Here is a 22501-nt window from a genome sequence, read left to right on the forward strand (position 1 = left end):
TCTTACACGGATGTGAGCAGGTAGAAGGACACAGATGTGAGTACAACTTCCTAGCCGTGTCCTCTGATCCTCGTGGATAAAAGGCTTTGATATTAAGGCGCTTCATTCTGCGTTGCTCTTTACAGCGTTGTGGCAGAAACTAAGAGCATAGAGGACTTTTTCACCCCCCCCTGCTATCATCCTGATATTAACAGGAAGTGACATGCTTGTTAAGACAATAAGAGCAGTCGCCTGAAATCAGCGTTTCACAGGTCAGGACAGTAAATTCACACTGAGAGGAAGCGTTCACCGTCAAAGAATGGTTTGCTGGAAATATCGCTCCTAGTTGTGTTTTGGTCGAAGCGAAATCTTTTGAAAACAATGTTAGTACATTAAAATTGTATTATCATATTATTACACCGAACAATGAACGCTTAAAGGAACATTATAAAGCACTCAGGAAGACCCGACAATTAACCTGGAAACTTTAATTAAATGAGATGACCTGACGATCTTGACGATTGATGTCACAATTATTTATTATCAATTAATTTGCCATTCCTGTATGTATTAGGGTCCACAATGGACAATAGACAATTTCTTCTGTTTAATGCAGACCTTCTCTTCTCCACTAGACTAAACTGCAAGTCCAATTATCTGTTCAAAATCTTATCCTTGATTCGGACAAAAACAATAACTAAAACATCACATCTTGATTTTTAGAAATCAAGATGTAATTGGGGAGAATATCTCCTGTCCTTCACTGACCTTAAAACATGTTTTACAGCTGAATACTAACTGGTGGATTAGTGTAAAAGCTTGAATTGTTGATGAAATATTCCTGCCTTGGCCCACATGCAGACCCGGGGAGTTAATCTCTCAGTAAATCAAAAGGAAAGAGTTGGGAGGTAGCTGGCCTTTGCCTCTGAAACAAACTTCATGCCCTTGTTAGAGATCAGAAACTGTCTCATTAATAAGCTTGACACTAATTCATCCAGCACAGTGTAGGAAGTGCTGTACCTTTACTCTCAGCTGCAGTCTGTCACTCTCTTACATCTCCTGTTGTTTGTGTTGAATGTTGAATGTTCTGCTTTTTCCACTTGGCTTTGACACACATGGACGCTATCTCTTTTTATTTTTATTTTTTTTAATGAACATTTCCTTAAAGCCTTACTGTGTGGAACCTTTTTAGAAATCACCAGAACAGGGAAGCTATAAGAGGTCAGAAATGAAGAATATGTAAAAATCATCTTAGTTTTATGTTGTTTTAATAGAAAACCAAAGGAGAACAGATTAAACAGCGTGTGTATGTGTACAGACCCAACCTTTTTTTTGCACAACTTAATCACTCACTGAAAAATAAATGTGCATGAAAAGAGAAAACAGCAATCTTATAAATATAGGGGCCCCAAAAAAACACCTCAAAAACATACCAAAATGCACCAAATGCAATGAGATGTCGGTTTTAATTTTTGCACAAATATTCTGATAATAATATAATATGTCTACCTCGTGATCAGTGCCTGGGAAGGGCTGGACTTCATTTTAGGTCACCCAACTGCCGTTGTAACTAATATACATGCGTTTCACTATTATTGCCTCTGTAATTTAAAACAGTTAGATATTTTCTCTCTTTTTAGAATATCTATTTCTAGAAAACAAGTCTTGGGTTTTCAATCATTTTTTATGTCTAATTCCTACCTTCTTTCATCACAAACATCACAAATAGTTTGACTCTTTATGCTACAACATTCCAGTATACTTACTTACAGGGATCGTCGTCCCATTAATGCTCTCACTTGGCTTTGCGATCAGGACAAACATATCGACCTCGAGGGGGGAAAAAAGGACCGGAGTTTGACACCGGCTACCTCCGTGCTGCGCTACTCGAGGACGGAGGAGGGAGGGGGGCGTGCACAGCAGTTGGGCCGTCTGACATTTTGCAGCATTGACCTGAAAATGTTCTGCTGCCTCCTTTTATTCTTCCTTCCTTCGTGTCCCGGTGAGTCGACGCCAGAAACTGACTTTCGGAAGGAAGTCCGGACAATCAGTTTCCTCTCTTGCTCCTTGATTTTGCACTGCAAGTGGCTCTGTATGGCAAAACCGAGGGACTCCGGGTCCACGGAAGCCCCGTAGACTTCCCAGGTCATGCCCTGTTCGTCCCACACGACGTCGTGGACGCTCTTTCCTTTCTGATCCTCCTCTTTTTCCTTCCTTTCCGGTTCCATCTTCTGTTTGCCTGACTTTGTCTCCTTCTTCTGGGCTTTTCCTCCAGATTTAGCCTTTTGTTTGGGGCTTTCAGCTTTAGTTAGATTTGACTTGGATGTGGTGTTTGTTACTGTTGTTGTTGTCGGCAGGGCCCGGCTGGGCTTGTTTGTAACAGCAGCCTGAGACAGCCCAGCGTTGTTACTGTCAGCAGATCCAGACTTGGATGCGCCGGCTGTCTCTGGGGGTTTTCCTGATTTGAGAGAGGGAGCTTCGGCTTTTTTATTGTGCGAGCTCCCCGTCTCTCCTTGCTCCTTGTGGTTGCTGTGTTCAATGTTGATTTGATAAACCGGCTGCGTGTTGCAGAGGGCCGACCCCGGGTCTTTAGGCTTTGCCCCGAGCCTTTTGTCTTGCTGCTTGGACAGAGAGCCCGAGTGGAAAACCACGCCGGCATTTTGGTTGGGGCACATCTCCGCCTCGACGGTGAGTCTCTCTGACCTCGGATCGGCAGAGGCGGATGGAGAACTAATTTTAATCTGATGCAGTCCCACGCCGCCGTCCAGCGGGTAGACCACAGCCAGGCTCTGCGGGGCCTCCGTGGGGACCACGACGCCGCTCGGCCTGCGAGTCGCGGTCAAAGGCAGCAGGCTCGGACTTGTGGCCACGGCCTTGCTGCACGTGGTCGCCACAGCCTGAACCTCCATATCATGACACTGCTTGACCGGGGTGGAGGACGGGGATAAGGTCATCGTCGAAGCCTCCCTGTACAGCTTGGCGCTGTGCTGCTGCTGCTGCTGCTGCTGCTGCTGCTGCTGCTGCCGCAAATCCGCATTGTCAGTCTGGCTGGCTCCCTCAGCCACCTGCCCCTCTGCCTGCATGGTAGCCTTTGGCAGAGTGGAGGAGTCCTGTGGAGACACTGGCTGATGTTTACCTGAGGAGACTTGTGGTTTGTTATCTCGTGGCAAATCATTCTCTGGATGCGTGGAAGTCTTATTTGTAAACGCGACCTCTGCCTCCTCGCCCTGAGACGGCGATGTAGCGGAGCTGAGAGGGGCTGCGGTAGAAAGTTCTATGCTTTCTTTCGGTTTGGCCGTCTCTTGCAGACTCACGGGCGTTTGTGAGCGGCTACGTATAGCATCAGGCTCCGGAGATCTCTGTGCTAAAGGTGTGTCCTTGTCTTTGAGAGCTGAAATACTCTCCTTTTTATCACGTTGGGGTTCGGATGCCGCGTGCTTTAACTCACAGGCGTCGTTGAGATTTGTATTATTTGGAGAAACTTTTTGATCGCCGTCCTCCCGTGCTGCGGCCGAGGATGTCATCTTTGCACACTCCTCCGCTGCACTTGGCCCTTTTATTCTGCAGTCATTGGTCTGCATGTCGACCTTTGGCGCCGAAAGAGCAGGCGACACACCGGCCTTACTGATATCCTTTTCATCAGCCGGGCTTAACATTTTCATATTAGCATTTGAATCCCTCCGGTAGCCTCTTGTCTCACCCAAACCCTGGCCTGATAGCGACAGGTCCTGCATCTGCTGCTCTCCCGCTGTCACAGGCTCTGACTCTGTCTGGTTTCCATTCGTTGGTGCTGGTTTGTCTGACATGGTGCCGCTAACTGGTTCCCCTCCCTCGGAAGCCATTGTTGGGGTCCGTGGGACGGTGTTAGCGGGGGAAGCAGTCAGAGAGGAGTTATCCTGCTTGTGGTCAGGAGATGTGTGGGTGGGTTTAGCACAAACCTGAGAGAGTTTCAGGTGGGGCTCATTCACCCAGTTAGCATTAGGCTCCGTATTGCCCAGCGTGTCCACCACAGCCAGCGGAGGCACCATCTGGACTGTCACTGTCCTTTTGGGGTTAGTTCCCATGGTTTCAGTCCTTAAATATTGTTGTAATCCAAAGGTGAAACCAGATGAGCAACGTCAGTCACTCTGTGTGATTCCCTAAAGGAGGAAAAAAGGAAAAAACAAACATAGTTTGTATTTCATGATTGAACATCCCGAATTGATGTGTTTGCTTGGTAGCATCACAATAAAAAAATACCCACCCGTGTTACAGTATAAGCCCATCTCTTATTGCTCACCAAGGAGGCTAACCCCTGAGGTCCTGCTGTTATATCACTGTAATTGTTCACTACTCTGTTCTACTATAAATGACACACTTTGGTACTGTTAATATATGTAAATCAATGATTCTTTGTGATGATATGAGGGATTTAAATGAGAATTTCAACAGTTACATTTTAAGATACATTTGTAAAAACAGCCCTGCACTGTTGCATGAAAACCATCATTTTATGTAACTCCCCATTTTTTGTGTCATGCCACATTTAGTGAAATCTACAACGGAAACGGTTTAATATCGCAAGATAAAGTGTCTTTAGATCCTCTCATCTCATTATCCATTTGGCATGAATTCTAGAAGAATTTAACCTCCAGTTTCACCAAAAACATCTCTTCATGCCGGCCCTGATGAAGCGACTCCATCCCAGTCTGCCTCCTGAAAGTGTAAAAGCATCCGCAGCCAATTCTGCCTGTAACGTGTGAGCACTCAGAAGACGTCTGAAGGATCTCATCCTTTGGAGGCAAATTCAGGCAACAGGATAGACTTCGTCTGCTCAGGAGAGGGGAAACACGCCGGTTGATAATTCAGTGGTCCACAGGGAGCAAGCTGGCCGTTTCCATTTCAGTGACATGCTGCTGCTGATAATTCAGTCTGCCTGACATGCAGCTCATCCCTCATCTCACAAGTCTCCACAACAACAAACATTTACACATAAGGTTTAAATGATGCAAGCATGATGAATAATCTCTTTCTCTTACTTGATAATCTGAGGAGAATGGGAGGCTATGCTGTTCGGGGTCATAGACAGGTGCAGCCCATTTTGCGTGTGCTCTCCCACTGCGTTGTCTGTTGTCAAAGTGCAAATATTTATGGAAAGCATATCCCGTCTGTAAATTATTAGACCATCAACAACGAGGGAGAAAAAAACGCCCTGGTTTCTTTTGCTTGCATCAGTTCGGCTGTAACAAGAGTGTGTGCAGAATGTGAATTCACAATCAGCGTTACATGCATCCAAGTGATGCACACGACCCATTCGGGCCAATTAACATCTATGTCGTGCAGCCTCCCGTCGCCTGCATTTTGCAGCCCCCCGTCCCACCCCGATCTCACAGAGGCCACTGCTATATTGCTGAATGGATATGACCTTGCGGACGAAATGTTCACATCTGACACAAAGGGAAAAGCAGCGTCTAATGAGAGGAGGAGGGCGGCTTACCTTAACAGACGCTTTATGTCCCGTTCCTTTGGGGGTGCCGTTTGCGCGTCCGCGTCAGTGAGATGAGGCTAAACCCCTAGTTATGAATATGGAAAACCGACCCTGTGTCGGTGACACCAAGCCACGCCTTCCACCAGAGTATGGGTCTTTTTTTTTTTGGAGGAGGAGGAGGAGGAGGAGGAGGAGGTATCGATCCTCCACAGCGAAGCGCAACATTCAAGCCCCCTGACTGACCGCGCGCAATGAGTCACCGGCTCTTTATTCTGCAGGCGTTTTCTTGCTTCTCAGGTTAGAAAAAGTAGTCCTGTCACAAAATGGACCTCTCGTGGTGTTTGTGCCAGCCCAGAGTGAATAGTCCAGAGCAGGCAGCGTGGTGCAGGGGAGTAAACCAGATGAATGGATGAATAGTAGGGGGGGGGGGGCATCAGCCGCAGGCACCCATAGAAGCATCACATGCACTTGAAATTGATTACTTTTAGACCCTATCAGTATAAGAGCCTGTAATACTCCAAGAGCACATGTCTTTCATTTTGTTGAATCTTTTTGTATGGAGGTCTGATACGAGATCTGACTAAATAAATCATTTTTACAATCAGAAAACTTATAGTAGGTGGAGCTCATGGGGCATCCTGCTCTCTCAAAGACGTAGCTTTCAGTTGAGCTGACTTTCCTTTTGGATAACGGATCCAAATATGTTGGATTGTTTTTCCTTTGTGGACGCCAGAACCGCTGTGATGAAAAAGATGTTGTGTGGACAAAAATGTTGTAACGCATAACAGGACAACATAAACATCACTGATTCCACACATGAAACATGTCTATATGGGAAGTGTCTATTTACACAATAGAGACTTCCCATTATCACATGCCGACATTTCCTCTCATTCCCTGTCCTATCATCCAAGTTTATTTTAGTTTATTTTAACATGACCCTGCAATCAACGTTGCAGAATGAATATGCTGCTTCTTGAGGGACTTCGACTGCTGGGTTAGACTGATGATGATGTCCTCATTGCCTGCAGCCTCCGATCCACATCATCTTGTCGACGTCCTCATCAAACTGCTCCCATCATGCCGTGGGAGTAAGTAACAGTAGAGATGCCGATTTTAGTCAATTACTTTAATTAAAAATACTGGCGGTAAGAGTCAAACAAGGCCACAGCATCGATGCAGTCCGGATCAGGTTCCACCACGGTCCAGGGAGACCTGCTAGGCGAGAGAGCACAGGGACTCCGGGGGAACATACACAGAGAGAGAGAGAGAGAGAGAGAGAGGCTCAGTGTGTCACTATAATCCCCCAGCAGTCTAGGCCTATAGCAGCTTAACCAAGAGCTGGCTCAGGGCAAACCTGAGCCAGCCCTAACTATAAGCGATGTCAAAGAGAAAGGTTTTAAGCCTACTCTTAAATGTGGGAACAGTGTCTGCCTCACGAACCAGAACCGGAAGACGGTTCCACAGAAGAGGAGCTTGATGGCTGAAAGCTCTGGCCCCTGTTCTAATTTTGGAGACTTTAGGAACTACAAGTAACCCTTTATTCTGAGAGCGTAGTGCTCTAGGAGGCCAGTAGGGTTTAATGAGCTCTTTAAGATATGATGGTGCCTGACCATTAAGAGCCTTGTAAGTGAGGAGAAGGATTTTATATTCTATTCTGGATTTTACTGGGAGAAAGTGCAGAGAAGCTAATACAGGAGAAATGTGATCCCTTCTTCTGGTTTTAGTCAGAACTCGAGCTGCAGCATTCTGGACCAGCTGGAGAGATTTAAGAGATTTATTAGAGCAGCCTGATAATAAAGAATTACAAACAAATTGCATCTTTTTGAGACAGCATTGGCCTAATTTTAGTAATGATACACAGGTGAAAGTAGGCTGTCCTTGTAGTTTGTTTAATATGCGAGTCAAAGGACAGGTCCTGATCAAAGATAACTCCAAGGTTTCTTACAGTAGCATTTGAGGCGATGGCAATCCTATCAATAGTCGTTATATCTTTAGACAGCGAGCTTCGGAGGAGTTTAGGCCCAAGTACAATAACTTCCGTTTTATCGGAGTTTAACATCAGGAAATTGCAGGTCATCCAGGATTTTATGTCATCAACACATCCCTGGAGTTTAACTAGCTGATTGGTTTCTTCAGGCTTGATCGATAGATATAACTGAGTATCATCAGCATAACAATGGAAGTTTATAGAGTGTCCTCTAATAATGTTGCCTAAAGGAAGCATATATGTTGAAAAGAATTGGTCCGAGCACAGAACCTTGAGGAACACCGTATTTAACTTCAGTGTGCCTGGAGGATTTTTCATTGACATGCACAAACTGAGAACGATTGGATAAATAGGACTTAAACCAGCTTAATGCGGTTCCTTTGATGCCAATTAATTTTTCCAGTCTACATATTAGAATCTCATGGTTAATGGTGTCAAATACAGCACTAAGATCTAGCAGAACAAGTACAGAAACCAGTCCTTTGTCAGAAGCAATAAGGTAATTTGTAATTTTCACCAGAGCTGTCTCTGTACTATGATGTACTCTAAATCCTGACTGGAAGTCCTCAAGTAGACTGTTGTTGTTGAGAAAGTCACACAGCTGATTGGTGACTACTTTCTCAAGGATCTTAGAGAGAAAAGGAAGATTTGATATTGGTCTGTAGTTTGATAAAACCCCTGGATCTAGAGTAGGCTTCTTAAGAAGGGGTTTAATTACAGCTACTTTAAATGACTGTGGCACATAGCCTGTTAATAAAGACACATTGATCAGATCTAATAGCGATGCGCTAACTAAGGGTAAGACTTCTTTCAGTATATGGTTGGTATCGGGTCTAGTAGACAGGTTGAAGGTTTAGAAGAAGAGATCATTGACGTTAGTTGGTTTAGGTTGATTGGAGAAAAGCAGTCTAAATATATATCGGGTCTTAATGCTATTTCTAAGACTCCTGAGTTTGAGGGTAACGCGGTTCCATTTGAAGGCAAGATAGCCTGGGTCTGAGATAGGGGTTCCTCTTGGAATGCAGTAAGTGTATGGGACAGACCTCCTGCCTTGCAAAAAGCCCAGAGGGACTGATTAAATACAGTCAAGTGCGCCATTGGTGTGAAACGCTGCATGCATTGCTGTTATGCCATACTTCTGCAGTCTGTTTGGAAAATGTGACACAGTTGGTGAGAAGAAATCACATTGAATAATACAGATGAATTGTTTAGAGCATGGAGACTTAAGGCCAAATGCTTTTTAAAATAGACTCTCAAATGAATCTAACGCACTCATAGTGTGGATCTGGCACCATCTTGTGGTTAAATTGGCAAAAGGTAAATTATTGGCTTCACCGGGTTCTATAAACTGAAATCAACTCAATCTGAAGAATATAACTTGAACTACAGTCAGCACAGTCAGTTTCTGTTTATCTGTAATGCGGACTTTGAGTCATGATGAGTCAGAGGGTTAACATTCCGCTAACCTAGATCTACCAACCAGCTAATGCTTGAAATACACAGTATCTGGTCGAGGGGTTGTCTGCATTCCCCTGTTGCTGTGAAGCAGTGTAGGCTGGTTCAAACAGTACTAAGTGTCAGCCAGTAGATGGCGCTGCAGCAGCGGAAACATGGCTTGTCACGGAGAGGCTGGCATGTGCTACGTTCAAAGACGTCATGTCAATTAGAACACAAAATATTTGCAAATAAGTTTCAGGGGGTATTTCCGCTATTTTTGTCAGTTGACATTGCAAACCACTCGTTGCTAAAAACAACATTGAGTATAATGGAAATGTAATGTTTGTACCTAAGTGTGGATGGTACATTGTACATTTCCTCGATGCGTTATCATTTCAATGCGACTGTATGTCTGGTTGAACCTGAACGCATCAGAGCCAGACTCTTGTCGGGAGAAACGTTGCTCGTCTGATAGCTTTGCAAGTGAAGTTTGGGTATATCTTTGTCTCTGTGACCGAGGGTAAGATTAACTCCAGTTTTTGCTCATTATAGGTACTATTAAGTACACCAATGCTTCCGACGTAACTTAATCGACATTAACCTATATAGCTTATGGTTCGGCGAATACAATGACAACCTGTTGTCGGACCGCTTAACGCTAACTGTCATCTGTGAGTTTGTTTTGGTAGCTAGTTAGTGCATTTAACATTACTTTGTGAAAACCAGGAGAAACAAGCTATCAGTTTGTTAACAAGTCGGTGGACTGTTTGCCAAAACGCCACTAAATGCGTGTGTTATTTAACCGAAACGGACCACATTTGGTTAGCAGACGTTAGCATCAGCGCTAATGCTAGCTAACTCAATGCTATTGTTGTCGTTTTGGCTGTTAGCTGAGTTAGCCTTTTCCCATTAGCTGTTCTTTTCGCATTAGCATGGACCTATGTTTGCGTAGGTTATGTAGTTGTATTTTAATGGACGCGTAGGAATCGTGAATTATTATCTCGTTTTAAACGAATATTATCTCAACCAACGTCACTCCAAACTGGTCATTGTGACAATGACAATGTTTCGCTCCTGGTCATAATGGTGATGTTGTAGTGCGTATCGGTAGGCAGTGGTAGAAAGTACATTTACTCGAGTACTGTACTGATAAAGCGTGTGCTCTGTGTAGTTTGTACATTTAGATGCAACGTACATGTACTCAACTATTGTGTTTGTGCTTCACATTGTTACTTTTACGTCTACTTTAAGCAGTAGACGATGGATGGATGGGTGCCAATTACCCCTGACACAGGAGTTTCCGTCATATTTGTCTACTTGAAATAAAGCTGCCGTCTTTTCTCTGTTCGTGTTGTAGAAGATGCTGGGGTATATCTGGCAGTACGTCTACACATCCTTCCTTAGATACTGGCTGAAGTGGTTCATCAGACAGGCAACAGGGAAATGTGAGCTGCAGAGAATATGCTCTGCATACAAGCCTGGGGCTACAATGACAACAAAAACAGGTGAATTAAATAATACCAAATCTGGTTTACTTTTCCTGCTTAGTACACATTTTGTTATATCATATTAATCTGTGTCTTGTGTCCTGTTGTAGAATATTCTTTGCAGTCCTCAAAGAACAAGGTAAGAAAATGTTGTCTGTCATTTAAGTTGATGATTGGTTATAGGGAGGGATGGTTTTGTTTCTGATACGTAGGATTGTTCCTAGTTGATGTAATGCTTTCCACATTTCCCTTTGTTAGAGAAAGTCAACTTATGCAATGAACTAATGCCTAAATGTTGTGGGGGGTGAAACTATTCAACAGAGACCCATTATAATACATTTTGATGAACATGACATAAGCAATTGGTAATGTAGGAAACAGTAGAGAATTGTCCATAATTATTTGCATGGATGTACCAAAGCATTTGCAACTTGTTCAAAGGAATGAGAAACTGCTTTTTTGTGTGTGCACAAAGTGACACAATGATGTTAGATTGAACAAGTAGTTTTGAGACTTTCAATTCTGATCTGAGAAATGTACCAAAGCGACTGAGAAAAACTGTAAGAAACCCATTAAAGAATTCATTAATTTATAATTTTTTCAGGAATGTATAGCCAAATTAAGAAATCTAATTGATGTGGGAAAACCGTTAAAGAATTAATTAATCTATAAAAACGTATAATAAGGTGCCATATTATACTGTTTTTCCTCAATTACACACAGCTGTCAGAGGTCCAACAACACTGTATTCGATATGCATTGCCCCAAACCCATCCATGGTCCTAAATTTCAGCTGTCTAAAAGTTGCTCAAATGAGCTCTGCTGAACTCTCCTGAGAACAAGCTGTTTCTGTGCCTGCGTCTTTAAATGCTAATGAGCTCCATCTGTCAATGCCTACCTGGAGAGCCACGGAGACGATGCCGCTTACGCTAGCGGCAGCATGTGCCAATGTTTATGTTGGATGTATCGCTATGGCTCGCCTATGTGGCTCAGGTGAAGTTGCCTGAAGTTGAAGGTAAAAATTAAATGCAACCACTGTCTCTTCTGTTCTTCTGTAGCTGGGACAGAAAATCAGCACTTATGTTGATTTGTACAACCAACAACAGAGAAATGTGTGTGTCCAGCACTAAACTTGAACATGAACGCCCCCTCTCTTGTCTCTTATCATCGCGCAGAGGAGTTCAGCCTATGCAAATGACTCCCTTCCTTACGTAAAGACAGGAGCTGAATCTGAACAGTCCAAAGGAGCGTGTTGTACCAGTGGGTGGGCTGGTGAGACCATGCAGGAGTCGCTTGCTTTCCCTCATTCTGGGAGTTGACAGGCTCAGGGAGGACCAGTTTATAGGTGTAGAGACCAGAGAAAACGTGTTTTTTCATAATATGGGACCTTTAAAGAAGTAATGAATCTACATATTTTTTTTTTGCAATTAATAGCCAAATTTAGACAGCTAATAATGTGGGAAAAACCGGAGCACCCGGCGAAAACCTGTTAAATGAATTAATCTATATATTTTTTAGGAATTTATAGCCAAATTTAGAAATCTAATCGATGTGGGGGAAAACTGGAGCACCCAGAGGAAACCCTTTAAAGAATGAATTAAATGTTTTTTTTTTTTTAGGAATTTATAGCCAAATTTAGAAATCTAATTGATGTGGGGAAAACCGGAGTACCTGGAGAAAACCCTTTAAAGAATGAATTAAATGATATATATTTTTTTTAGGAATTTATAGCCAAATTTAGAAATCTAATTGATGTGGGGGAAAACTGGAGCACCCAGAGGAAACCCTTTAAAGAATGAATTAAATGATTTTTTTTTTTTTAGGAATTTATAGCCAAATTTAGAAATCAAATTGATGTTGGGAAAACCGGAGTACCCGGAGAAAACCCGTTAAAGATTATTGATTAATTCATCTCCACTGCACTGATTATTTTTTTGAGGGCGTCTCGTTGACTGCAGTGCCGGTCTTTCACCTTCTGCATTGCCTTACAGTTTGCCATTTCTTTGTACATGTGTTAATAGCCAAATTTAGAAAGCTTATTCATGTGGGAAAAACCGGAGCACCCGGCGAAAACCTGTTAAAGAATGAATTAATCTATATATTTTTTAGGAATTTATAGCCAAATTTAGAAATCTAATCGATGTGGGGGAAAACTGGAGCACCCAGAGGAAACCCTTTAAAGAATGAATTAAATGATTTTTTTTTTTTTTGGAATTTATAGCCAAATTTAGAAATCGAATTGATGTGGGGAAAACCGGAGTACCCGGAGAAAACACGTTAAAGATTATTGATTAATTCATCTCCACTGCACTGATTTTTTCTTTGAGGGCGTCCCGTTGACTGCAGTGCCGGTCTTTCACCTTCTGCATTGCCTTACAGTTTGCCATTTCTTTGAACATGTGTTTGCTGAGGTTCTTGAGTTCCTTGTGAAGCACGACATTCTCCTGTTTGACGGCGGCATTCTGTGCTTTTAGAGAGACCAGGGTGTCGGCCAGACCTTTTTCACCCTGGAGCAGATCGTGGAACTTCTGAACCTTAGCTTGAAGACAGCTGTTATCTTCTCTCAGGGCTTCAATATTTGACTTTATGCCATTGCTTAAGACCTGCAGAGCTTTTTCTTTGGAGAGCATTTTCTCCAGCTCCTGAAATTCTTTTTGCAGAGACTTATTCTGACTGATGAGAGCTTTTTCGTCACCCTGCATAGATTTATAATAGACCTTTAACAAGTTCATAGCTAAGAGTTTGTCTTTCAGAGTCTGGATTTCTCCAGACACTGTGCTGTTCTCAAGCTTCAATGCTTCTGTGTGCTCCTTCACCACACTGTGCTTCTGCTGCCAGTCTTGTTCCATTCGAAGCTTGTTAAGTGCGTCAGAGTGGCTTTTGAGCAGGCTTCTCTGCTGAGCCATCAGGACCTTCTTTAAGGCTTCCTGTTCAGGGTAATTGTCCTTGAGTTTTTTTCTGAGGGTGAGCTGTTCATTGACGGTATCGATGTTCAGTTTCAAGTTGTGGTTTTCAACCTCCAGAGCCTTAATGTGGACCGGTGTTTCCTCCTCGAACAAATCACAGGTCTTTAAATCCCTATGTTTTTTGTTGACATGCCATGCCTCCTGCTGCAGGGCGCAATTTCCAAGAGTCAAGTCTATTTGTGATGGTTGCTGTGTGTCATTATTTTCCGGCAACTCTTTTTCATTCATCACCAGGTTGTACCACTCCTGAATTTCGTGTCGCAAGGCGTCTTTCTTCTGCTGAATGGCCTCTTTCTCAGCTCTGGCAATTTTGCATGTTTTAGCCAAAGTGTTGACATATTGCCGCCTCTCCTTGAGCTCTTTGAGTTTATTTTGCAGGGTGGCATTTTGGCGGCTCATGGCTTCTTGTGATACTTTCATTTCGTTCAGTTTTTTGTTGGTAGCTTCTTCATCGTGGATCTCCATGGAAATATCTTCAATCATACGTTTCAAAGCTTTATTTTTCTGCATCATCTCCTTTTTTTTTAAAGTGTGATATTCGTACTTGTTGTTGAGCAGCTTAATTTCTCCTCGCATTGCAATGCATGCTTCCCCCTCCGCAGTGGCTCGTTGGTTTTCAAAATGCAGAGACTTTATTTCCTTATTAAGCTCCTCATGCCGTTGTTTCACGGCTGCATATTCGGCTTTCACGCCACGAAAACTCCCAAGCCTTTTTTGGAGGACTGTAAGTTCTAGTTCCAGTGTTTGCCGCTGACGGGCCATTTCCTTATTTGATGCTTGCAATGCGTCATTCTTTGCCTTCAACATTTTTCCCATCTTCACTGCTTGATTCAACTCCTGAATTTCGGGTTGCAAGGCGTCGTTCTGCTGAATGGCCTCTTCCTCAGCTCTTGCAGCTTTGCACAATTCATCCAAAGCGGTGCCATGCGACTCTCTCTCCTTCAGCTTTTGGAGTTCATTTAGCAGGGAGTTATATGGGTTTCCCGTGACTGTTTGTGATGCTTTCGTTTCAGCAAGGTTTTTCGCCACTGCTTTTTTATCTATTTTTTTTTTAAAGATTTATTTTGCTGCAGCAACTCCTTTTCAGTTTGACTTCTGCTTTCCTATTGTTTTGTAGCAGCTCCTAGTTGCTTATATAGGTTCTGTCTCATTTGGAATTCAGGCAGATCAAAGCCAGTTGATGTCACTGGCTTTGATCTGTGTGACATCACAGTGCATGATTCTGGCAGGGCAGCTGTTACCATGGCAACAATGAAGTGTTTATGTCCGTCTCATTTAGAATTCAGGCTTTAGATCAAAGCCAGTGACATCTGTGTGACATCACGGAACACGATTCTGGCAGGGCAGCTGTTACCATGGCAACAATGGAGTGTTTATGTTCGTCAATATTATTCTACTTTATACAATACTAGGTAATTAATGGGAAACACTGCTGACTTAGATGATGGATGGATGGATGGATGATGGATGGCAATTTAGAAAAAAAATATGATACTTTTTTAAAAATTGTGCTAATAATTCCTATTTAATTAAATGTATCTGTAATCTGATTATGCTATTTTTTCTGTTATTGTGAGGGAATACAGTCCCCATTTTTGTGTCCTAATAAACCCTTATCTGCCACTGCAGGGCTCCAGATTAACTTTTTACATTGGTCACACTGGTGCGCCTAACCGTTATAGTTAGGTTCACCAGGACACAATTTAGTTGCACCCAAAATGTTTCACTGTGACTTTCGGCACCACAATAATACCCCTATTATACCTAATAACACATTACATTATAACACAGTATGTAAATGAGAAAATTTGCAGAAATATTTTAGTTGGACTTTGAAGACAAATGATGTTTGTACGGAGACACATGGATTGGGGCAATGTGATCCCTTTTTGTAGGGCAGTAATGGACGTTTAAACTATGTGGGCCAACAGAGAAGTGTAGAGGAAACAACCTTTGCTTAACTACTGACCTGTTCATTATCTTTTAGGCTGTTGAATGATTTCCAAGAAAGACATATCCTGTGAGCTTATTCTGTCCTTCAATATACTTGCCCAGTTTAGATGAATTCTCTACTTGTGAATTATAGCTAGGTAAGCATTTTCCAAATCAACATTCCATTCGGTGTAGAAACAGAAGTGCTTTGTCAACAGAAGTGCTTTGTCATCTTTTTCATTGTTTCTGGGGTTGACTTTGAAAGGTATTTTTTTCACTGCGGCTGACAGCATAGATTATACAGCGACCGCTATGCCAATTTTCTGTCTGGTAGCTCCCTGTAGTATCATTTCTTCTCTTTGACTGCCTCCTCCTCTCCTGTGCTTTCCTCCTCTGTAGGTTTTAAGAGAAGCGTTCGAAACCAACAAGGACAATTTAGAGCAATGTGTGGATCAAATTATGAAAGAGAAGAATGTCAAACCTCAGAAAGATCCACTGTAAGGTTACTTCTTATGTGTTATTTTGAGGTTGCTTGTCACAAGTAATTCTTTTATTTCTAAATCTTCATTAAGTATAGTGTGTCATTTTTTTAGTTCAATGTATTCATTGTTTGTTTAATTTCTCTTCCTGTTTAGCTTCAAGGAAACCCTACACATCTGTCTGTTACAGATAACAGGAAACAGCAGCCTGTATAAATCTGTGGAAGACTTAAGAAAGAAAGTCTTCAGTTCGGAGGACCAAGACCACGAGGCCATGCTATTAAAGGTGTGTGTTACTGCTTCTGGAGCAAGTTGTTCACATGTTTTAGCTGCAATTTAATCGAGTTAGACAGGGCAATAAAGAAGCATGAGTTACATTGCAATCATTGATTATGAATCCAAAATGTCGGTAAAGTGATAATGAAAATGTGTAATCGTAGAATTATTTGTACTCTCAGCTGTGGGGCCTGTTGATGCCAACAGTCACACTGGAGTCCAGGATAACCAAACAGTGGGGAGACATTGGATTCCAAGGAGATGACCCCAAGACCGACTTCAGAGGAATGGGCATGCTGGGCCTAATCAACCTTGTGTGAGGCCTCAATGAGTAACAATGAGACATTTATTTACTGTGTTAGAAAGAACTTCAGATAAAATCAGCACTGATCATTAAACACATAAACACCATCTACTGTCCTCTCCGCACTGTAAGTATTTATTAGGGCCCGAGCACATGGATGCACATGGCTAATATTATGCAGAAAGCTGACTGACCGGATGGTACTCGTTGATCAGGTATGGGCCTGAGGAGTGAGGTTGTTTAGGTGAAGGGAAGAAGTAGTGATGTCAGGATTGGCTCTAACGTCATCCGAATCCACTCATCCCCCCCCTGCCACCGACCGGAATGAATTATTTTCTCTGATTTAGAGACCTGCACCGCATGGACATTACACTCACTCTCTACTATTCCTGGTACTCTTTGTTGCTTTAAATTATGTATTGTAGTGATGTATGAATGTGTACTTGAATCAGAATCAGAAAGGAGTTTATTTCCAATTATATTTTCACATACAAGGAATTTTCCTTGGTGTTCCTTGTGGGTGGCTGTGGCTCAGAAGTAGAGCGAGTCATCCTCTAATAGGAAAATTGGCGGTTCCTTGAGTCTGCATGCTGAAGTGTCCTTGGGCAAGATACCCCAAATGTGCCATCGGCGTGTGAATAGTGTGTGTGTGTGTGAATGAGATTAGCTCCTGATGTGCAGGTTGCTTCCCTGCCATCAGTGTATGAATGTGTGTGAATGGGTTCAATACAGATGTTCCCAAACACCAGCATATTGTATTAAAAAATCCAGGGGAACAATTGTCGATTTTAATGCCTCAATTTTAATAGAGACTTACTGCTGGGCATCCAACAAAAACATTTTTTGTTCTATATATAAATGTAAATATAATTTGACTTGGTTTTTACTTTTAAATTGTTCCTATTACAAGATTGCTAATGAACATGATCATAATTTATAAAAAAGTAAAAGTATAAGCAAAGTATCAGGCTGTTTTACAGTAAACAATAATTATAATGAATGTTTCTGTTACAGTTTTTTCAGTGAAAACTATACTGAGGAGGCTCGTCAGGTTTTGTCTCATGCAAACCATCCTAAACTAGGGTAAGAGACATTCATGCATGTACTGTATTAATATCTGGATATTTTCTGTCAGTGTTGCGACAAATTTGAACTTCATAAAATCACTTAGTTGTTTATGGCACAGATGCTTATGCTTATTTTGTATTTTCTGACTGAAAATCATGAACGTGTTCTACTCCTGCTCTTTGTCCTGAGATAACCTTTGTTGCGATATGATTATAAATTGAATTGAATTCATATTTCAGGTATTCATATGCAATCGTTGGGATTAACTTGACAGAGATGGCCTACAGTCTCCTGAAGAGTGGTGCTTTGAAACCACACTTCTACAATACAGTACGGGGCACACCTGAACTCCGGCACTTTCACCAGCTATACTGTGAGTGACATTAATCACATAATCTTTCTATTCTTCAAAATAGCTTATTATTTCCATCTGCTAGTAAAATACAAAAACAAATGCTCTAATAGAAACATGTTTTATAAATAATTGTCTGTTTCTTCTTTTCTAGGTTATCTAGCATATGAATTTGATAAATTCTGGGTGGCAGAAGAACCAGAAAGCATCATGCAGTTCAATCAGTACAGAGAAAAATTCCATAACATAGTCAAGACACAGCTACAGGACCCCGATGTTACCCTCACATTGACTGTCTGTTCTAAAAACTAACCTTATTCAGAAATATCCCCTCACCTCTCCATGGCCCCTGATGTTGTTTGATTGGTTAGAGAAACAAGAAGCGACGTTGAACATAAAAATCAGACTGAACCTTTTTGGTCACTCACAAATTTGAACTAATGAATCCTCTTTTATTGGGTTTTGTGGTCCATTTATTCACGCTCTGTTCTTCTTGTTAAATGTTCTTGAAGTAGAGCACAAATCTAAAACCCTATACCTCAAAAAATGACCATTCCAGTGTTTAATTAAGCTTAGTGAAGGAGTAATGAGAGCTTCTGCAAAGGACTGTGGGGATAACGCGACTGTCTTTCAGTGAGCAAGCAGACAAATTGTTGCCGTTAAAACGCAGTTATTGAAAATGCTGATTAACTACCGTATTTGTAGCTGTATTGTCTGTGTTTATGCAAACAAGACTTATGTGTTCTCACAGTCGTTCCACTCAGGAGTTCGATTTTTACGTATATGTCAGGACCATGACTCAACTTTGTGCATGTTTTAACGTGTCCCACATTGATGGCATCTGTATTCTTTAATATAGGTGATTTGGAAGCCAAACTGTATGAAGATTACAATTTTATTATGTGTTGATTTTATGCTGTGATTTGCTTTTAAGAAAGGTATGTAATGATTAACACGTCAGACTCAAAGTTAATAAATACACATTTTAATGTTTGCAAATGTGTGTTGGAAGTGATATCGCAAGTTAATAAGCAAACACAAGGGTCTGTAAAACGGGTCAAATATATTTAGCGTCAATATTAACCTGTTTGATATGTTATTATGAGCACCAGTATTATTTAAAGGGCACTGGAGTTAGAGATCTTAAGAGTGCAAACTTTACTTCCCAAAGGAGGGTTATTATAACATGTTTGCAACATTCGCTCACATTGAATTTCAAAGGGGTTCATTATGAAAAATGATAAATATACAGACGGAACGGCATTTCAGTTCATCGAACACAAGGTGCACTAAACTCCAATATTCCTTCTTCAACAAAGGATGTTCTTCCTCGTCACCACAAGACAAAAAGAATAAAACTAAAATGTGAATTGCTATTTTCGTCATCGATTTTCCAACCCAGCCGTAGTTCAGATTATTCATTCGAACTTTCAAACGGGAGTCTCAATTTCTCTCCTCGATCCTCTTCTTGGTGACCATCATGGCTCTCTTGATTTGTTCGAATGACACAAACATCACGACGTTCCACGATCCCAACCTCAGAAACGAGGGCACAAATCTACAGGACACAAAGCAAAATTCGAAATAGATCTACAAATGCAGCACTGCTTAAAAAGTGTGTTTCATCGAATGACCTCGTGTGCAAATATTCCTGAACAAATGCGGGGTCAGAGAGGAGCTCACCCTTTGTAGAAAGCCGTCGGCCCCTCTTTAGTCATCATGGTCCAGGAACAGTTGATGGCACTCTTGTACTGGCCTGGTGGAGAGTTCATGTATCTCGTTTTCACCACGTCTACCGGGGAAGCGATCACCGTGGTGACGAAGCCGGCTCCGAACGCCGAAACAAAGTGGCAAGGCAGATTGTCTACGGAGAGAGAGAGAGAGAGATGGTGAACAAAACAGCTAAAGAATGAGTTACCCAGAAGGCCTCAGTTCTGAGCTGAGCAGTATGGAAACGCATGTCAGCGTTATTATATAACCTTGTGAATGGGGCAATATAAATGATTGAGATAAATGTATTAACCATTGTGTTTACAGCACTATGAATGGAAATTACAACATGTCCTGTACCAGTGTGTGTGTGTGTGTGTGCGCCGTTATCAGCTGTGGTGGACTTTAAGGGGAGAGAGGGTGTGTGGATATCTAACCCAATCAGCTGTCTGGTGTGTGTGTGTGTGTTACCAGGGCACATGCATGATCTCTATCACTCACCTGACAATAGGTTGTGTCTAAGGATGGCCTCCTTGATTAGATCGTATGTCACCAGCTCTGTGCAGTTGACAAGTGCGTTTCTTGTGATGTTAGGTAGTGTGCCTAAAAGAAGCCAGAAAACTTTAAGGATTACTCATTAATTACACATCATTTTCGGGGTCTTATTTAATGGCAACAAAAGGTTCCTAAAATAGAAGCTCAAATTTGTTCTAAATGGCACCTTTCCAGAGTCCACGCATGCCCTCGTTTTGGAAGATGTGCTTGTAGGCTTGCATGGTGCCGGTGTACCGACGCGCCACGCCGTCTAGGTTCATCTGGGCCTGGAATCGAACCTTGACTACATCGGTGGGTTGCGCCAAAGACACCGCCATGGCGCCTGTAGTGCAGCCAGCCAGGATACGTACCAGTACGCCGGGGTCTGGAGAGGGATGGACACAGACAACCAGGGGTGAAATATACAGATACACATGCATATTATTGGAAGTACAGCTTCACGGTACTTGCTGCTACTTAATATTACATGTTGTATACTTGTAATTGTATCTCAATATTTAGATAATTGATGTTAATTTTGTACACACAGAAGCTGTTGCACTTCTGTCAGTGCTGGATCAGGGATCCCTCCACGGTTTTCTCCTTATCTGAATCTTATTGCGTCTAAGGATAAAGGCTGTGATATGCAGATTGGAAAGCCCTCTGAGATAAATAAGTGATTTTTAGGGTTGAAAAAATGTATATTAATATTCATCTCTCACATAAGCCATTTGGTTTCTGCCAGCAGGACATAAATGGATAGTTATTTATTTAGAAATGTATGATTAGAAAGAAAAACCTGCATGCACTTCAAAAGTAACCACTCACTGTCTTTGCCACCGGTGTAGAAACTTTTGACGTTGTCGTAGAGGCCGATTCGGATGGAGGCGAAGCACACTTGCCTCTGCAGCCCCGCCACCAGCCCGTTGTACAGGGACTTGGGGCCCTCTGTTCGGATCATGGTGCTCATTGTCCCGAACACCCCTCTGTAGCGGATGCCTTCCACTCCCTTCTTCTCTCCCTGAATCTGGGGTCACAGATTCAGATCGTACTCAAGGCTACAACCGAGCTTTGCAGAACAAAAGTAGAAAACCTTGAGACTAAACGCTGCAGCACGTCGCTACAGAAGTGTTAATGAGTGCAATTGATTTTTGGGGGAAAGAAGTGGAGAAAGTCAAGCTGCTTCAATCAAAAGCAGCCAACATCACAGTGCTTTCCAAAGCAGCACAGAGCAAAGGTCCAGTACATGTTCAAAGAGCACGTATTGTCATACTGTAAATGGATGAACAGAGATTTGTTCTTCTTTCCTTACCTGTAGTCTGACTTTGGCCGTGTCCAGAGGAAACGTGAAAAGATCTGCTACACAGGCTGCAGCCCCGGCACTCGCCATCTTCACCGCCAGCGGAGGGGGAACGTCTGAGGGTTTGAATCCCACCATGTTTCCTAATACTGGCGTTAAATGGTTATGCAGACACATACACACAATCAGGACAGGAGAAAGAAACACTAACGACTTTAACTTTAAAATTGAAAGTTTAGCAAATGTTATCAACCAGCAGTCAAAGATGGTAAAAACATAAAACACACTTACAACGTTCGTCTGGAATGTGAAGTTCCTTTTGATCCTCAGTAGTTAGTTACTGGGCAGAATTTGCTCGGCCAGATTAAAATCCATGAAGGGTTCCACGCTACGGAAAGTAAAGATGCATCTTCAGCTCTGCATTTATATATTATCTGGCTGGCTTTTTTTTTATGACAGCCACAGAGAGGCGTTACTGTGTGCTCCTGTACGGACGGGTCAAATCAAAGTCCACACACTGTCAGAAAGTCAATGTTCAATTTACCCCACAGTGCAGGCCCCTTGCAGAAAAACAACCCCCCCTCCCCCCCATTCTGTGACTCAACCATTTTTTCATGCAAACTGTCTAAAAGTATCGTTATTGTTTCAAATTGCCATTGTGTTAATATGATGTAATTATCAGATTGGTTCACTGGGGCCGATGACAGAACAGACAATAGAGAAAGTGATAGGAGCTGATTGGCTTAAACATCTTTAGAGCCTCATCATGTTGGCCTTTCACTTTTGTTATTCTATCATACAGGATCGGCTTGTAAAACACATTTATATCCTGTTGGTAATTTTATGTTATCTTAATAAGAGACACTTCACTTTTTTGTGAAAGGGGTTCCTGACTTGTTAAGTTAAGGGGGGGGGGGGGGGGGAGGGGAGGGGAGGGTCGTGGTGACTGAAGTTCACTATTCATCAGATAAGAGCTTTGCGTCACAGTGTTCGTCCTCTCAGCAGTTTGGCAGGATGGTCCCGTTTCATAATACCTTTCCTTAAATCCAACCTACGTAGCTTCACAAATAGTGTGGAGATTATGGGATGTTGGGGAAAAGAAACAGGAAATAAAATGTGACCTTATTCCAACAACACTCACTCAGTTTGTTAGGTGACACTAACTCTCCTATACAGTACTCCTGTTATACATCCTGCCTTCATGAAGGTTATAATAGAGA

The 22501-nt window shown here is 42.2% G+C and overlaps 3 protein-coding genes across 3 annotated transcripts; 1 reads left to right on the plus strand and 2 right to left on the minus strand.

Moving 5' to 3' along the window:
- Positions 1–1173: 1173 nt before the first annotated feature.
- Positions 1174–5581, minus strand: gprin3b (GPRIN family member 3b). The gene is made up of 2 exons (XM_084005552.1): positions 5456–5581; positions 1174–4118 (listed from the first exon to the last, which is right to left on the minus strand). The coding sequence occupies exon 2, from the start codon at positions 4041–4043 to the stop codon at positions 1863–1865; it is 2181 nt and encodes a 726-aa protein (XP_083861678.1). The 5' UTR covers positions 4044–4118; positions 5456–5581; the 3' UTR covers positions 1174–1862.
- A 3690-nt stretch (positions 5582–9271) lies between these two features.
- Positions 9272–18730, plus strand: elmod2 (ELMO/CED-12 domain containing 2). Its single transcript, XM_084005611.1, has 9 exons — positions 9272–9393; positions 10231–10378; positions 10471–10499; positions 15658–15755; positions 15894–16023; positions 16196–16329; positions 17332–17400; positions 17625–17758; positions 17892–18730. The coding sequence occupies exons 2-9, from the start codon at positions 10234–10236 to the stop codon at positions 18047–18049; spliced, it is 897 nt and encodes a 298-aa protein (XP_083861737.1). The 5' UTR covers positions 9272–9393; positions 10231–10233; the 3' UTR covers positions 18050–18730.
- A 65-nt stretch (positions 18731–18795) lies between these two features.
- On the minus strand, positions 18796–21811 carry ucp1 (uncoupling protein 1). The gene is made up of 7 exons (XM_084005609.1): positions 21573–21811; positions 21294–21430; positions 20810–21008; positions 20169–20366; positions 19949–20050; positions 19421–19601; positions 18796–19295 (listed from the first exon to the last, which is right to left on the minus strand). Exons 2-7 carry the CDS (start codon positions 21417–21419, stop codon positions 19181–19183), a joined length of 921 nt encoding a protein of 306 aa, XP_083861735.1. The 5' UTR covers positions 21420–21430; positions 21573–21811; the 3' UTR covers positions 18796–19180.
- Positions 21812–22501: the final 690 nt, after the last annotated feature.

Source organism: Eutrigla gurnardus, assembly GCF_963514095.1.
Source record: "Eutrigla gurnardus genome assembly, chromosome: 3".
NCBI lineage: Eukaryota > Metazoa > Chordata > Actinopteri > Perciformes > Triglidae > Eutrigla > Eutrigla gurnardus.

What these genes read in the sequence shown, in the direction of transcription:
- gprin3b (XM_084005552.1), bottom strand. Translation starts at nt 4,043, where the DNA reads ATGGGAACTAACCCCAAAAGGACAGTGACAGTCCAGATGGTGCCTCCG.
- elmod2 (XM_084005611.1), top strand. Translation starts at nt 10,234, where the DNA reads ATGCTGGGGTATATCTGGCAGTACGTCTACACATCCTTCCTTAGATAC. An exon ending in AAACCTCAGAAAGATCCACT is followed by an intron (nt 15,756 to 15,893) that starts GTAAGGTTACTT and finishes CTTCCTGTTTAG; the next exon opens with CTTCAAGGAAACCCTACACA. An exon ending in ACGAGGCCATGCTATTAAAG is followed by an intron (nt 16,024 to 16,195) that starts GTGTGTGTTACT and finishes TTGTACTCTCAG; the next exon opens with CTGTGGGGCCTGTTGATGCC.
- ucp1 (XM_084005609.1), bottom strand. Translation starts at nt 21,419, where the DNA reads ATGGTGGGATTCAAACCCTCAGACGTTCCCCCTCCGCTGGCGGTGAAG. An exon ending in TAGACACAACCTATTGTCAG is followed by an intron (nt 19,602 to 19,948) that starts GTGAGTGATAGA and finishes CTCTCTCCGTAG; the next exon opens with ACAATCTGCCTTGCCACTTT. An exon ending in CCGACGGCTTTCTACAAAGG is followed by an intron (nt 19,296 to 19,420) that starts GTGAGCTCCTCT and finishes TGTGTCCTGTAG; the next exon opens with ATTTGTGCCCTCGTTTCTGA.